The sequence below is a fragment of the Trachypithecus francoisi genome, unplaced genomic scaffold (assembly GCF_009764315.1).
Source record: "Trachypithecus francoisi isolate TF-2019V2 unplaced genomic scaffold, Tfra_2.0 Lachesis_group4, whole genome shotgun sequence".
NCBI classification, from domain to species: domain Eukaryota; kingdom Metazoa; phylum Chordata; class Mammalia; order Primates; family Cercopithecidae; genus Trachypithecus; species Trachypithecus francoisi.
In genome coordinates, this window is record NW_022681469.1 from 70,461,321 (window position 1) to 70,475,233 (window position 13,913).

Below are 13,913 nucleotides of genomic sequence, written 5' to 3' on the forward strand. Positions count from 1 at the left end.
AGCAGAAATTTTATCTTATTTACTACTAAATCCCCAGTATCTAGTATAATATGGTCTATGATGGATACTAAAGAGATATTATAATAAGTCATTACTCATTTTTATAGAAAATTATGTTTTTTATTACCCCACATCCATGCAGCCATGCCTACAACCTTTTGCCTCTTCCTCATGCCCTTCCCATCACTGCTTCTGCCTCATGCCTTGCCTCCTGGCCAGTGGCCTAGCGCTACCCTGTTGTCCTAAAGAGGAATTTCTGCTGCTGCTGCCACTACCACCACTGTCACACTGCTATATGTTGATGAGTCCTGCACACGGTGCCACTGACAAGGAGAAACTGACCTTTGTACCTGTGCACCAGATCTGTCCGTGGAGGTTCTGGCTTCCCCAGCTGCTGCCTGGAAATGCTTAGGTGCTAATATCCTGAGAGTAGGATTGTCAGGTAAAATACAGAACTCTCAGTTAAATTTGAATTGCAAACAAACAATAAATTACTTTTTATTATAAGCATGGACTTTTTAAAATTTTTCTAAATCTGGCAACCCTACTTAAGGAGTGAACTTTGAACAAAGAGATACAGCACAAAATGAAGCTAGCAGATAAATCTCCCTTCCTTTCCCTCAGATAGTGTGTTCTAAAGTGCAATAATTCAGAAGACCTTCATGAAAATATCCTCAAAGACTGAGCAATTAACTGCACTTGTTGCAAACTATAACCAGCTCAGTAACACCTGCGTTTGTGTTCCCTTCTACTGCCTCACTTCCATTTTTTTCCTCACTTCTGTTTCTCAGAGATAGTACTCCCCATAGAGTGGCAGCAGGTGAATGTTGTTGTTTATTTATGGCAGGCTTGGGGAACCTAGATTAGTACAGTACTTTAGGTAGTGGATTCTTCTCTTCAACAAGAATCAAATGATGACTTTGAGAAAGTCAGGCACAGGACCCTGCAGACTCAAAATCCAGATTTGTTGAGACCCCTGAGAGTAGAAAAACCCCTCATGGGCAGATTCACATTGATCAAATGTACAGTGATACATTGTTAAATCAGAATAGTGACTTAGTACTACTGTGTGAAATATTAGTGTCCTGTAGTCAAGAATACCATTTGTGCCTTAATTAAACATACTCTATTCTTGAATCTGCTGTTTGTAAGAATTAAAGTTATAATTCAAAAGATATTGGGATCTGTTATGGGCTGAATTGAATTTCCTCGAAATTGATACATTGAAATCCTAACTCCCACACTACCTCAGAATGTATTTGGTGACAGGATCTTTAAAGAGGTAAAGTGAGGTCATACAGTTGGGCCCTAATCCAATATGACTGGTGTCCTCATAAAAAGAGGAGATTAGGAATCAGGCATGCACAGAGGGAAGAACACATGAAGTAAAAGGGAGAAGATGGCACGCCAAGGAGAGATGCCTCAAGATGAAACCAATCCTGCCAGCACCTTAGTCTTCAACTTCTAGCCTCCAGAACTGTAACAAAATAAATTTCTGTTGTTAAAGCCACCCAGTCTGTGGTATTTGTTACAGCAGTCCTCAAAAACTAACACAAGGTTCACAGAATCAGAACAAGTCAATTTAGATATAGAACTCAAATAATTAATGTCGTTGGAACAAACTTGTCTGATTAATCTTGCTCCACAATAAAGACAGTTCCATTCTGGGATTATTGCACTATAACCACCCACCATTTGAACACAATAATAGTTATTCTAAAATCTCAGGAACTTTTTTTTCATATAATTATTCCCATGTCATGGAACTGAAGCTTTGATTGGGTAAAAGTAGCACTTTATAAATTCTTCTTTTCATTTATTACAATTTGTTTACTTTTACACTAAACATGAGTAGTTCCTGCAGCTTCCTACTTAAATATCACTTGCAGTTTGGGTTATTGTTAGTATAATTTTCATTAGAATGGTTGACTTCAGGGGTGACTATTCTTTTACTTTCGTTTTCTGTTCCAGGTACTCATTCTTCCCAAATGTGCATTAATGATTCTGTTGGAAAGACGTAATTACTTTTGTTTTGTTTTTAGGCTTTGTTTCTATGCTGTCAACCTGAAAAAGTTTTTTAAAGCAGTGAAGTATAGGCTGGGAGTGGTGGCTCACGCCTGTGATCCTAGCACTTTGGGAGGCCAAAGTGGGCAGATCGTTTGAACTCAGGAGTTCAAGACCAACCTGGACAACATGGTGAAACCCCATCTCTACAAAAAATAACAAAAATTAGCCAGATGTGGTGGCATCCACTTGTAGTTCCAGCTGCTCGGGAGGCTAAGGTGGGAGGTGAGAGGTGGGAAGTGGGAGGATCACCTGAGCCCAGGGAGGTCGGGGCTGCAGCGAGCAGAGATCATGCCACTGCATCCCAGCCTGGGTGACAGAGTGAGCCCTGTTTCAAAAAAAAAAAAATTAAGTGTAATAAACTCTAGTTTTGTATGCATTTCTTCTGTTATAGAATTTCCCTAAAGCTAACCTATTAAAAACTATGATTAGATTTCATATGTGCTATAAACATTCTTTATTTATTTTTCTTTTTTTTTTTTTTTTTTTGAGGCGGAGTCTCGCTCTGCCGCCCAGGCTGGAGTACTGTGGCCAGATCTCAGCTCACTGCAAGCTCCGCCTCCCGGGTTCACGCCATTCTCCTGCCTCAGCCTCCCGAGTAGCTGGGACTACAGGCGCCCGCCACCTCGCCCGGCTAGTTTTTTGTATTTTTAGTAGAGACGGGGTTTCACCATGTTAGCCAGGATGGTCTCGATCTCCTGACCTCGTGATCCGCCCGTCTCGGCCTCCCAAAGTGCTGGGATTACAGGCTTGAGCCACCGCGCCCGGCCAAACATTCTTTATTTAAAATAAATTACTCTAATTAAGAAAGCAATAACATTTGCTTGAACATTTAGAACATCTGGCATTAGAGACTACCAAATTCATATGTAGTCTAAAATACTTATTAGACACATTCTTAATTCAAGAATATATAATTATTCATATGATTAGAAATAATTATAATTTTACTAAACACTGCTAATTAGGCAGAGTATAAACAAGAAAAAATCAGAAGGAAAATAGAACCACAATTTGTAATATATTTATTTTAAAACATATTTAGCTTTCTTTGTTACTTCTAAAAGTAAAAATTGTAAGTCAATATATTATTAAAACTTCCAGTTAATCTTTAAGTCTACAGGTGCTACTAAGAAATTGCAATTTGTAACTTAACAGAGATATTAAATTCTGCAGAACTGTTACCAGATTCAAGCATTTCTCTTCTCTAGGTATAACTCATTTCTCATGTTTCTCTGCTATTTATCTTTTTGCTGAAATAATTTACTCATTCAGTAGTCATTTCACCCTTTCACCCTTCTGTGTTTTTGTGTCATAACAGAAGAATCAATGAATAATGATTAAAATTAAGTCAACATACCTAATATAAACAGTTAAAGCTTTTATGAAGCTTAATCTTTGTGCACTTACCAAGAAGAAAAGTAAACCCAGTATTATTTGGGAACAAAGGACTTGGAAAATCCACAAATGGAATAATTAATGAAAGCCAATTTTATGGATGCTGTTAAAACTACTCCAAAGCAATAATAATGACAACACACACACACAAGTACACACACACACACGAGCAGTGCTTCTCAAATTTTGATGTGTGTACTGATCACCTGAGGATCTTGTTAAAATGGAGATTCTGAGTCAGTAGGTCCACCATGGGGCAAGAGAGTCTCCATTCCTAACAGAGCCCTTAGTAATGCCAGTGCAGGTAACCCAAGGACCCCATTTTGAGTAGTAAGGACGTGGAGTATTTACCTTACTTTGGATAACTTACAAAATGCTTTAATTTGGCTTCAAATCAAAATAAAAAGTAATTTATAATCCTTGAAATCTTTTAATGAACATTTTTTGAGTAACTAGTATGATATGGACCAGGAAGTCCCAAAGTATGTTCTCTAGACCAACAGCATCAACATTGTTTGGGAACTGGTTAAAAACGCATATCCTTGGGCCTCACCCAGACTTATTGAAGCAGAGACTCTGCAGGTAGGGCTCAAGATACTGTTTTAACTATTTCTCCAGATGATTCTGATACACATTAGGTTTTGAAAACTACTGCTCTAGACAATATGCTGAGGGTCTGGGGTGCATATCACAGTGACTGTCAAGAATCTCAGTACAGTAGGAAGGGATCCAGTTGCTGAACCAGTTGATACCATTTAGTATGTGATGAGTACAAAAACAGAATGACAGACAAGGTGGCACCCAACACAGAGGATGTAAAGGTTTCCTAGAAAATGTCACGTGAACTGAATTTCATAGGGATTAGCCATCTGAAGACAGTGGCATGTACAACATAATGCAAATGTTATGCAGGAGGAATCCTGCTGGCACCTTTGGAAAACTGCAGTAATTCACCCAAGATGGCTGGCTATGGGGTGTTTGAAGACCTCTCTATCCTTGTCCTTCTCATCTGTCCATGAGTAAAACAAATACCATTAGAGCTAGAAAAAAAAAAAAATTACAAAGCTGAGTCTATTAACTTGCCAAGCAAGAGAACTTACTCCGTGAAGAATTTCACTGAGGAGGGAAAGTCAGGGGGTTTAAATATTAGAAGTGGGGAGCTCATGGGGCTTATGCTAATTAAGCATTGGAAACCGGCACTCTGGATATAGGGCAGAATGAATATATAGGTCTCTAAGCCGTTGGTTAAATAAAATAAATATCCCATTGTTCACTAGTCAGGAAAGTCTCTTCAGTTAGGTCCAGTGAGGAAGGTGCCTGTCTAAGGTCACTGAGGCTTAAAGACCCTTATCAGCTTCAGCCTGTGGTGTTAAAATAGAAGAGTCAGTTGCTGTCTCCTAGGCAAGCTCTACCTTAAGTGGAAATTTTTCCTTTCCCCTCCCTCCTCTTCATCTTTCCTGATCCTGAGATGCTAGGATGACCACACAAAAGATATGCAAATAATCCAATTGTCAGCTCTCTGCCACCATCTTGGTCTGGGATGCCATTCTCACAGGACTTCATTGTGTTCATCCAAGTAGTTTCGGTCTCCTTTTGATGTGGTTTACTGGGACTGTGTAACAGCAATTAAGGTCTTATGAATAAAACACTTAACACAGTTTGCACTTTCCCTAGGTGGAAGCAACCTTAGACCTACTAAACTGCCCTCTAGATGTAAGGCCTAAGAGTGGTTCTAAAGAGATATCTATCAGTAGCTAGGTAGCAGAGTGGTGCAGCAGAAGTGTGTTGGGGCCATAAAGATACCAATGAGTAGCTGTAGAGATGAAAGGAAAACAAAAAGAATGTGGAAGCCTAGGCAAGGGGGTTGGAAAAAGAGGAGAGGGGTCAACAATGTAAAATACTACAGATTAGTACAACAGGATGAGAAATGAAAAGTGTTAATAGACTTTGACCCCAAGTGTCAGTGATCTCAGTTTCAGAAGGCTGAGAATGTGAAAAGTGGACGAATGACTAGAAGTGTGGAAACAGGTGCTAGAAGTGCTCACTACTGTCTCAACAACACTCGGCCTCTTTGGCTAGGATTTACAATCACGTGCTGCCAGTCCCAATCTAGTGTTCCCATTTTTCTTTTAGGGCCAGAAATATTCAACGTCTGAGGTAGAAGGAACCTTCAAAATCACTTATCAACCTCATTCTAGAAATGAGAAGTCCTGAGAAATGAAGTAATATTTATTTTCATTGAGTTTATACGTGATTTTAAATTCATAAATTCTATGGATGATACAAAAATGTACATTTAAATCTTGAATAATTTTTGAAAGTTTAAAAAACAGATTAAAAGAGTTAAAGTTTTTCTTAATTTTCACAGTTATGGTGTTTGAGTTATTAAATTATACTGATGATCATCATGAGAAGCTTTCTATTATAGTCTTGACCCTTCTTGTATTATTATTCAGGCTACAATGGATAGGCAACAACATGTCAACTGAAAAATCATGAGATCTATAAATTTAGAAAGGAGACTTTATTTCTTATAATGAGTTTCAACCTGCAGGCTGGCCATTCTGCAGGCTGGGAAGCCCATGCTCCCACAGAGACAGTCAACAGGCACTTTGAAGGAGGTGGGGTTGGAGCAGAAGCTTTATGCCGAATGAGTTGGCTAAACAGACATATTCAACAGATTTAAGATGAGCTGTGAATCTTCACTAAGAGGGGTGCTGAATAAACATGCATGTGACATGCATCCTGTGCTCTCTGTGGAGTGGAAACTTAACATTTAAATGCATTAAGTCCCTATACATCAAAAGGAGAAGCAGAGACATGAATGTACTAGTGCTTAGTCTCTGTAAACCTGCCAGAACCAGTCCATGGTGGGTGGTCTTTTATCAGGGGAAAGGTACTGAATCAGTCTCTTGTCCAATCAAACCTGCAGTTATGACTTGTGGAACAGGAGGATCTTGTTAGTCAACATCTGGCCATGGATGAGCTGCAATTACTTCATTGCTTATGTCGAGGGCAGTTCTTATTTAGCAGCTAGAGAAAAAGAAAAACATTGCAGCAGTTAAAACATAGGTTACTCTTTAAGTGTAGGTGTGAGTGACTTAACTCTTGCCTGGCATGGCCTTAGGTCTTGCTTATAATTTGTTATTGCCACAGAGTCCATTCTGTTAGCCTTCTGATCTCTATTTTAACATTAATGCTCGTCAGTTGTTGAGTCTAAGCCCTCAAAGGGACGGGGAGCCGAGCTTGGTGGCATGTGCACCTGTAGTCCCAGCTATTCCGGAGGCTGAAGCGGGAGGATCATTTGAGCCAAGGGTTGGAGGTTGCAGAGGTAAGATCCTGCCACTGCACTCCAGCCTGGGGCACACAGTAGACCATGTCTCAAAAAACGAGGAGTGAGTGGGGGCGTGAAAAGGGAGGAGGTTGGGGGTTATAGCGAGGCGTGTCCATCCTTCCCTCCTGTCAGGGCCAGGAATTCAGCTTTTAAGGTTTATCGGGGGTCCCCTTGGCCAAAAGGGGATCCGTTCAGTCGGTCGGGGGCCTTAGGATTTAATTTTTAGTTCTCAAGCAGTAATAAAGATAATGATAATCTTGACCATAAGGGGTGCTATGCCAAGCACCACTTAACAAACACTGTCATCTCATTCAATCCTCACAACAATCCCTTTACAGATGAGAAAAGTGGGATTCCAGGGATAACTCGCTCTAGATTCAATAATCTGACTCAAAAGTCTTTTTAACATTTTGTACAATACCTTTTATGTTTGTTTGTTTAACTGTCTAGTTGGGCCACTAAAGTACAGACAAAAGCTGGGGAATGTAAGCGATACTGGTCATTTCCCTGGGGTGAGAGAAACGCTTTCAACACTATCCGTCCCTAGTATCACGCCTAAGGTATGCCATAGACATCCCTCACCCCTCCACCCACTCATGCCTATTCGAAGCAAGACTATCAAGACCGAAACACACTGGGCGCCTAAGGCACCACTCCCCGCTACCTACCAAGGTGCCTCCTGCAGGCTCCTTACCGCAGGCCTGCAAACTCGCCCTGCCTGGAGCGAAGTGCAATTAGACTTTGAGGTGGTTTGGCTCTCCGGCTGTCCGTAGCCTCTGGCCCCGCCCCCTAGCAACGCGCTGGCTTGTGTTAACAACCGGCCGGGGATCAGATGCCTGCAACAGCTGAGGGGCGGCCGCGGCGTTAAGCGGTCTGTATGGCGGTGGCCTAGGCCCCTGGCGGAATTTTGGGACCTTTCGCGACTCTACCGACTCTCAGGCTGCCTTAACTTCTCAGTGGCGGGGCCTCTTTGGGCCCAGTGGCTGCAGGCGCGCTGTAGAACAGGAAGATTCCCCAACTCTCCACCCGGCCGCCACCGGCCATGTGGACAGAGGAAGCCGCGGCGACTGCCGAGGCCCGGGAATCCGACATCAGGAACAAGTCTAGCAGTTCCAGTCAAATCCCGGTGGTTGGGGTGGTGACGGAGGACGATGAGGCGCAGGTATGAGCAGGTGTCTGGGCTTTCAGAGGTGGAGGGGGTGGGGATGAGGTCTCGAGACGGGGTCCAGACCTGGGGGTGGCAAGGACGGAATTGGGGACAGGAGTGAAAATGGGGGAAGCCTCGGGATGGAGATTCCAAGCGCAAGCTAATCCCGATCCCCCACCCCCTGCGAACTGCACCGGTTGTGAGGGGCTGGTTGTTGTCAACCATCCTGTCCGGAGACCAGCGCTGTGTAGTCCTCCTGGAGAGTCCCAGCAAACTAAGCGGGGCTTTGCCGCACTTCTTCGAAAAGTGGTCACAGAGCTACTGGGAGGAAAGGAATCATTCTTAGCAAAATCTGATTTGATGGCCTGATCAGTTTGCACTGAACTTTTTAATACGTAGATTCCTGTTATCGAGTGATGTTCTTGATGTAGGTGTAAATTTTCCCATGCTTAAATTTGCTGCGACTAAAGCCTGCACCCAGAGGGGAGGAAAACGCTGTTAAAATTATAAATTAAGCATTTTTAAAATTTGAAATTGGAAGCTGGTTGTTACAGGTTGGGTCGGAGAGAACTGGGAGAGAATAGAGTTGATTTGTTTTATTGTGCTTGTACTGTATTTGGTTTTGGGTTTGCTTTTGTTATGACTACAAAATTCACTCTTGCAAGTTGATCTGTTGAGAAATTCCACTTGAGGGCCTTGGATCTCCATTCGAGGCGGAGGTGTTTAGAAACCCCAAGTTGTTTGTATCCTACTAGGATTCCATTGCTCCCCCGGAGAGCCTTGATCGTGCCTTAAAAGCCGCGAATTCCTGGAGGAACCCTGTACTGCCTCACACTAATGGTGTGGGGCCACTGTGGGAATTCCTGTTGAGGCTCCTCAAATCTCAAGCTGCGTCAGGAACCCTGTCTCTTGCGTTCACATCCTGGAGCCTTATAGAGTTCCTTGGGAATGGTCAGTTGACTGGGGACCTCTTCTACCATGGGAATAGAGTTGAGCTCTCTGAGGTCTGACATTTACGCAGTAACCTGCGGAGCAACAGCACTTTGCATGAGGAGAAATAGGTGTTAGGAGAATTTGCCTAATCCATTTTGTTGACCTGTTCTCATCTGGGCGGAGAGAATTTTGAGGAACAATAACTCTCCACTCCCTGGATTGCAAGAAAGATCAACAGTACAGCCATACTCCCAGGCACCGGGCAAAACTGAAAAGCATGTGAATTTGATAACTGATGGCTCTCAGTCTTCCTTTACTTGCTCCAAGAAAAATTGGGCAACGCTCTACAAGGCAAGCAAGAGTGGCTTTTTTTTTTTTTTTTTTTAAGGAGAAATACTTTTTAAAAGCCGTTGCCAAAATAGTCCAAAACATATTAAATAAAACAAGTATATTTGTATATATATGTGTGCATTTTCTCCCCTTTTTAATTTTCTTTCTTTTCTTTCATTACTATGGCTCTTTCCAGGGCCTAGGATTCTCTTCCAAGAAGAAATCAATCAATTTGCATTAATTCATGTTTCTGACTTGTTAATAACTCATTCTAGGAGTAGTAACATTTTCCAAGTACTGAGGAGAATTAGAAGAGGAACTTTTTAAAGCTGGGAGGAATCTTAGTGATCCTCAGCCTTCTTGTTTTTTGCCTGTGGCTGTTTTTACAAATGAGAACCCTAAGTTCATGAGAAGTTAACTGAGTTACTCAGTTTCTTTACTCATGGAATGGGAGTCTAGAGACCCTAGAATGAAAAAATGATAACCTTTTAGGCCTCTGCCTTAGACCAGTTTAGGAAAGATCCTCGGAACTGTTTCCAGTTCTTTCAACCACTGCACATTTGCAAACTTCTCTTCTGCCTGTATGTGCTTCCGAGACAGTATATGCTAGTGGCTAAAGGTGAGAGTATCACATCTACCTCAGTTCATTGTCAGATCATCACTTACCAGCTATGTGACCAAAGGCAAGTATCTTAACCTTTCTATCAAATGGAGATAATGATAGTACTCGTGTCCATTGTAAAGATTAAATGAAATAATATATATAGGCTGGGCACAGTGGCTCACGCCTGTAATCTCAGCACTTTGGGAGGCCGGGGAGGGCGGATCATGAGGTCAGGAGATCAAGACCATCCTGTCCAACATGGTGAAACCCCGTCTCTACTAAAAATACAAAAATTAGATGGGCAGGGTAACGCACGCCTGTAGTCCCAGCAACTGGGGAGGCTGAGGCAGGAGAATCACTTGAACATGGGAGGCAGAGGTTGAAGTGAGCCAAGATTGCGCCACTGCACTCCAGCCTGGCAAGAGAGTGAGACACCGTCTCAAAAAACAAAACAAAACAAAACAAAACAAAAAGAGATAATATATATAGCAAACTTATATAATAATATAGAGAACTTATACAGTGACCTATGTATTGAAAACAAGCAGTTATCAACATCATCCTTTATCCAGGGAAGTAGAGCTCCTAAAATTATTTGGGCCTTAAAGCTAAGGGATTCTCTAGAATTCTGAATGTACCCACTGGCTTCCAGGATGTGAGAGTGAGACTAGATGCCCCTGAAATCTTATTTGCTTTAATGCAGATTTTGGTCTGCTCACTTTATCCCTTCAGAGATGTTTCTCAGTTGCAGCTGGATTTCCTAATATAGAAATGCTACTTTGGCTACCTGGGCTTTTGATAGCTGTTTTGTATCATTTTCTTTATTACAGACCTAAATTGAACTTTTCAGTTACCCTAACCTTAGTTTATGTAATTAAGGAAATAGGCTTGAATATTGCTGCCTAAGGCAGCAGGTAAAATGTACAGGTTATTTTGCTGATTTTTCCTTGTGTATGATTTACTTCTGCATTAAGTGGTATTTTTTTCCTGCATCTTTCACAAAAATAACTTTCATAAAAGGCAATAGCTCTTATAAATTCTATCTAAGCTACTACAAATGGTATTCCTAGAGTATTAGATTTTTCTAACTTTAGTAACTTTGAAATGTTTTTTGATGGAATTATGGAAAATGTAAATATAGGTTATGAGTAAAGTTATTAGTAAATAGGGAAACAATAGTTTAGGAATCTGGGATTTTGAATTGTTATTTTTGTTCCATGTTGTGAATTTCTCATAGACATATTCTATGTAAGCATTCTATCTTCAAATTTTCTCTCTATAAAAATTTTGATAATCCCTACTGTCGTGATTCCAGTGTCTTCTTTTTTAAAGTGATTTATCATATTTTTCCAGTTTCAAAACAATAAAATAGTACCAGAATTTTGGTGGCCATTTTCTAATTGTGAGGAACTTAGGACACGTTGCTTGCCCTTTCTGTGTCTGCTTCCTCATCTGTAAAAGATATTTTTAGAAATGCCTACCTCATTGAATTGTTGTGAGAATTAAAGTATTTGTAAGGCATTTAGCACAGTGCCCAGCATATGCATTCCAAGTGCCCCACAAATGGCAACTTTCTGTTATTATTAATGACTCTTGTCATATCAGCTTTATTAAATTATTAAATAAATTCAGATGATATTTACAGGGTGATATGGTTTGGCTTTGTGTCCCCACCCAAATCTCATCTCAAATTGTAATCCCCAGGTGTTGAGGGAGGGACCTGGTGGAAGGTGATTGGATCATAGGTGTGATTTCCCCCATGCTGTTCTTGTGATAGTGAGTTCTCACGAGATCTGATGGTTTTATAAGGGGCTCTTACTCTTTGCTCTCTCTCTCTCTCTCTCTCTCTCTCTGTCTTTCCTGCCACCTGTAAAGGTCTTTGCTTTCCCTTTGCCTTCCACCATGATTGTTTTTCCTGAGGCCTCCCTAGCCAGGTGGAACTGTGAGTCAATTAAACCTCTTTCCTTTATAAATTACCCAGCCTCGGGTGTGTCTTTATAGCAGTGTGAAAACGGACTAATACACTGAGTATCAAAACCTACCAAATAGGAAGATAGTTCTCAGATTGTTTTTCTAGTATTAATCCCAGTGTTTATGTGTGTCTGGCTTCCTACAGGAAGGTAGAGGTAATGTGGTTTAACGAGAGCTTCAGCTCTTGGAGAGTGATGGGATTGGCAGTGAAATTCACCTTAATCATATGTTGAAATCACAAGATATCTAATTGGTTACCCTTTATTTTCTATTTAATGTTGTTCCCCTCATTCTAAAGAATCCCAACCCCCTTTAGAGCAGTGCTTCTCAAACTTTAATGTGCATATGGAGCACATGGGGATCTTATTAAAATGTGGATTCTGATTCTGTCAGTCTTAGATGAACCCCAGTACTCCGCTTTTCTAACAGGTTTCCAGGTGATGCTCGTGCTGCTAGTTGGAGGACCTCATTTCCCACTTTGAATAACAATTAATATAGTGATTAGTTGACTGGCATAGGTATCATGCCTGAACTTCCTTGCTCAAATTTGCTTTCCCTCTGAGAACCTATGAGAACTTCCACAATCTTTTAGTCGATGTCATATCCTGTCACTGTCTGTAATACTTCCATGAACTGTGTGCTTAAAATTGTCTAGCCTTGTTTATAGGGTTTTTGCAAGAAATAACCTGTGTAGTTGGTTGCATGTGTCTATAGTGCCAGCTACTTGAGAGGCTGAAGCAGGAAGATCGCTTGAGCCTAGGAATTCGAAGCCAGCCTGGGCAAACATAGGGAGACCCCCATCTCTTGAGAGAGAGAGAGAGAGATTGAGAGAGATTCCTTGGATGTCCGTTGAGGAGTCAGGCAGAGAAGTAAGGAACAAAGAACCAGAGTTTCTACATCAGACAGACCTGCTGGCCGATTTATTATTAATAGCTATGTGGCTTTAACAAGTTAGGTCCCAGGGCCTCAGTTTCATTAAGAGGGATAATAGTACTACCTTTACTTGGTAGATTTGAAGATTAATTGAGATAAAAAATGCCAGACATATAAAAGGACCACTATAAATGTTAGTCTCTTTCCCTGTAACTGAGTATCAAATGAGCAGGTTTCTCCCCTCTGAAATGTCCCTGGGTAAAGTGGGAAATAAGTTCATCCTATAATTTGAATGAAGTAAGTCTAATTTTCTTCAAAGCAATTTATTAAACTTTTGATCTTAAAAGGTTTTGTGAATGCTTTTACAGTTTCTCCATAAACATCTTAAGATGACAATATTTTGATATTTACATATGTATGTTCTGTTTTGTTTCTACTCTCTGCTTGTATGATCTCATTTACCCCAAATCTTCAATTATCATATTAAGCCTATGATTCAGAAACCTCTGCCCCAAATTTTTCGCATCTCCAACCCCCAACACAAACCTCTTCCTCCAGCTTTCCCTGTCTCAGGAAATGGTGAAATTATTTATATACTTCTTCAAGCCAGGGATTATCTTCAGCTTTTCCCTTCTTTCTCCCACTGCATCCAGTCACTCATTAGGTCTTGCTGAATCTACCTCTTTAGATGTTTTTAATTCCATTTGATGTTGTCTATACCAGTTGCTGCTACCTATTCAAGGCCCAAAGTTACAGTCTACCTCCAACCCAGTCTTCTCCAGTTCAGTCTCACACAGCATACAAGATGATCTTTTCGTAATTAAATTCTTCTGGTTAAATATTGTGGAAATAAATGAAGACTACCACGATAAACAGAGACTGTTTATTCAGCCGTTGCTGTAGGGAGGGAGTCAGCCACTATCACTTTTTGGCAAAGACTCCAATGCAGCCTGAGAAGCTTTAAAGTGGGGGAAAAAAAAAAAAAGGTGTGGGGGAGACTTCAGGTCTACTCTAATTGTAGGTTGCTGACATGGGAAACCTGGAGGTGGGCTAGCTAGAAGCAGGGTATCCTCTGTGATTGAATTGGAAGGCATATTTGGCTTTCTGTGGTTGGTCTGAAGTTGGAAACAGAGGGACAAAAACCAGGAAAGCTGGCAGTCATTGGCCACATCCTGACTTTTCTGAGCCAATTGCTGCAGAGGTTGTCGGCCAGAGTTATTTTGTCACATGTAGTCACATAGACCAGTTTTGTTTATATG

At 41.1% G+C, this 13,913-nt stretch overlaps 1 protein-coding gene across 4 annotated transcripts in view; it reads left to right on the forward strand.

Annotated features, from left to right (window-relative positions):
- The first annotated feature begins 7,585 nt into the window (after positions 1–7,585).
- The window catches only part of CFAP69 (cilia and flagella associated protein 69), a 69,554-nt gene continuing 63,226 nt past the window's right edge, over positions 7,586–13,913 (forward strand). For 3 of the 4 annotated variants that reach the window (XM_033193233.1, XM_033193234.1, XM_033193235.1), the window contains exon 1: positions 7,586–7,958. In XM_033193233.1, coding sequence (XP_033049124.1) covers positions 7,839–7,958 — 120 coding nt within the window. In that variant the 5' untranslated portion in view covers positions 7,586–7,838. The remainder of the gene's footprint in view (positions 7,959–13,913) is intronic. The other variant, XM_033193236.1, reaches the window with a different exon arrangement.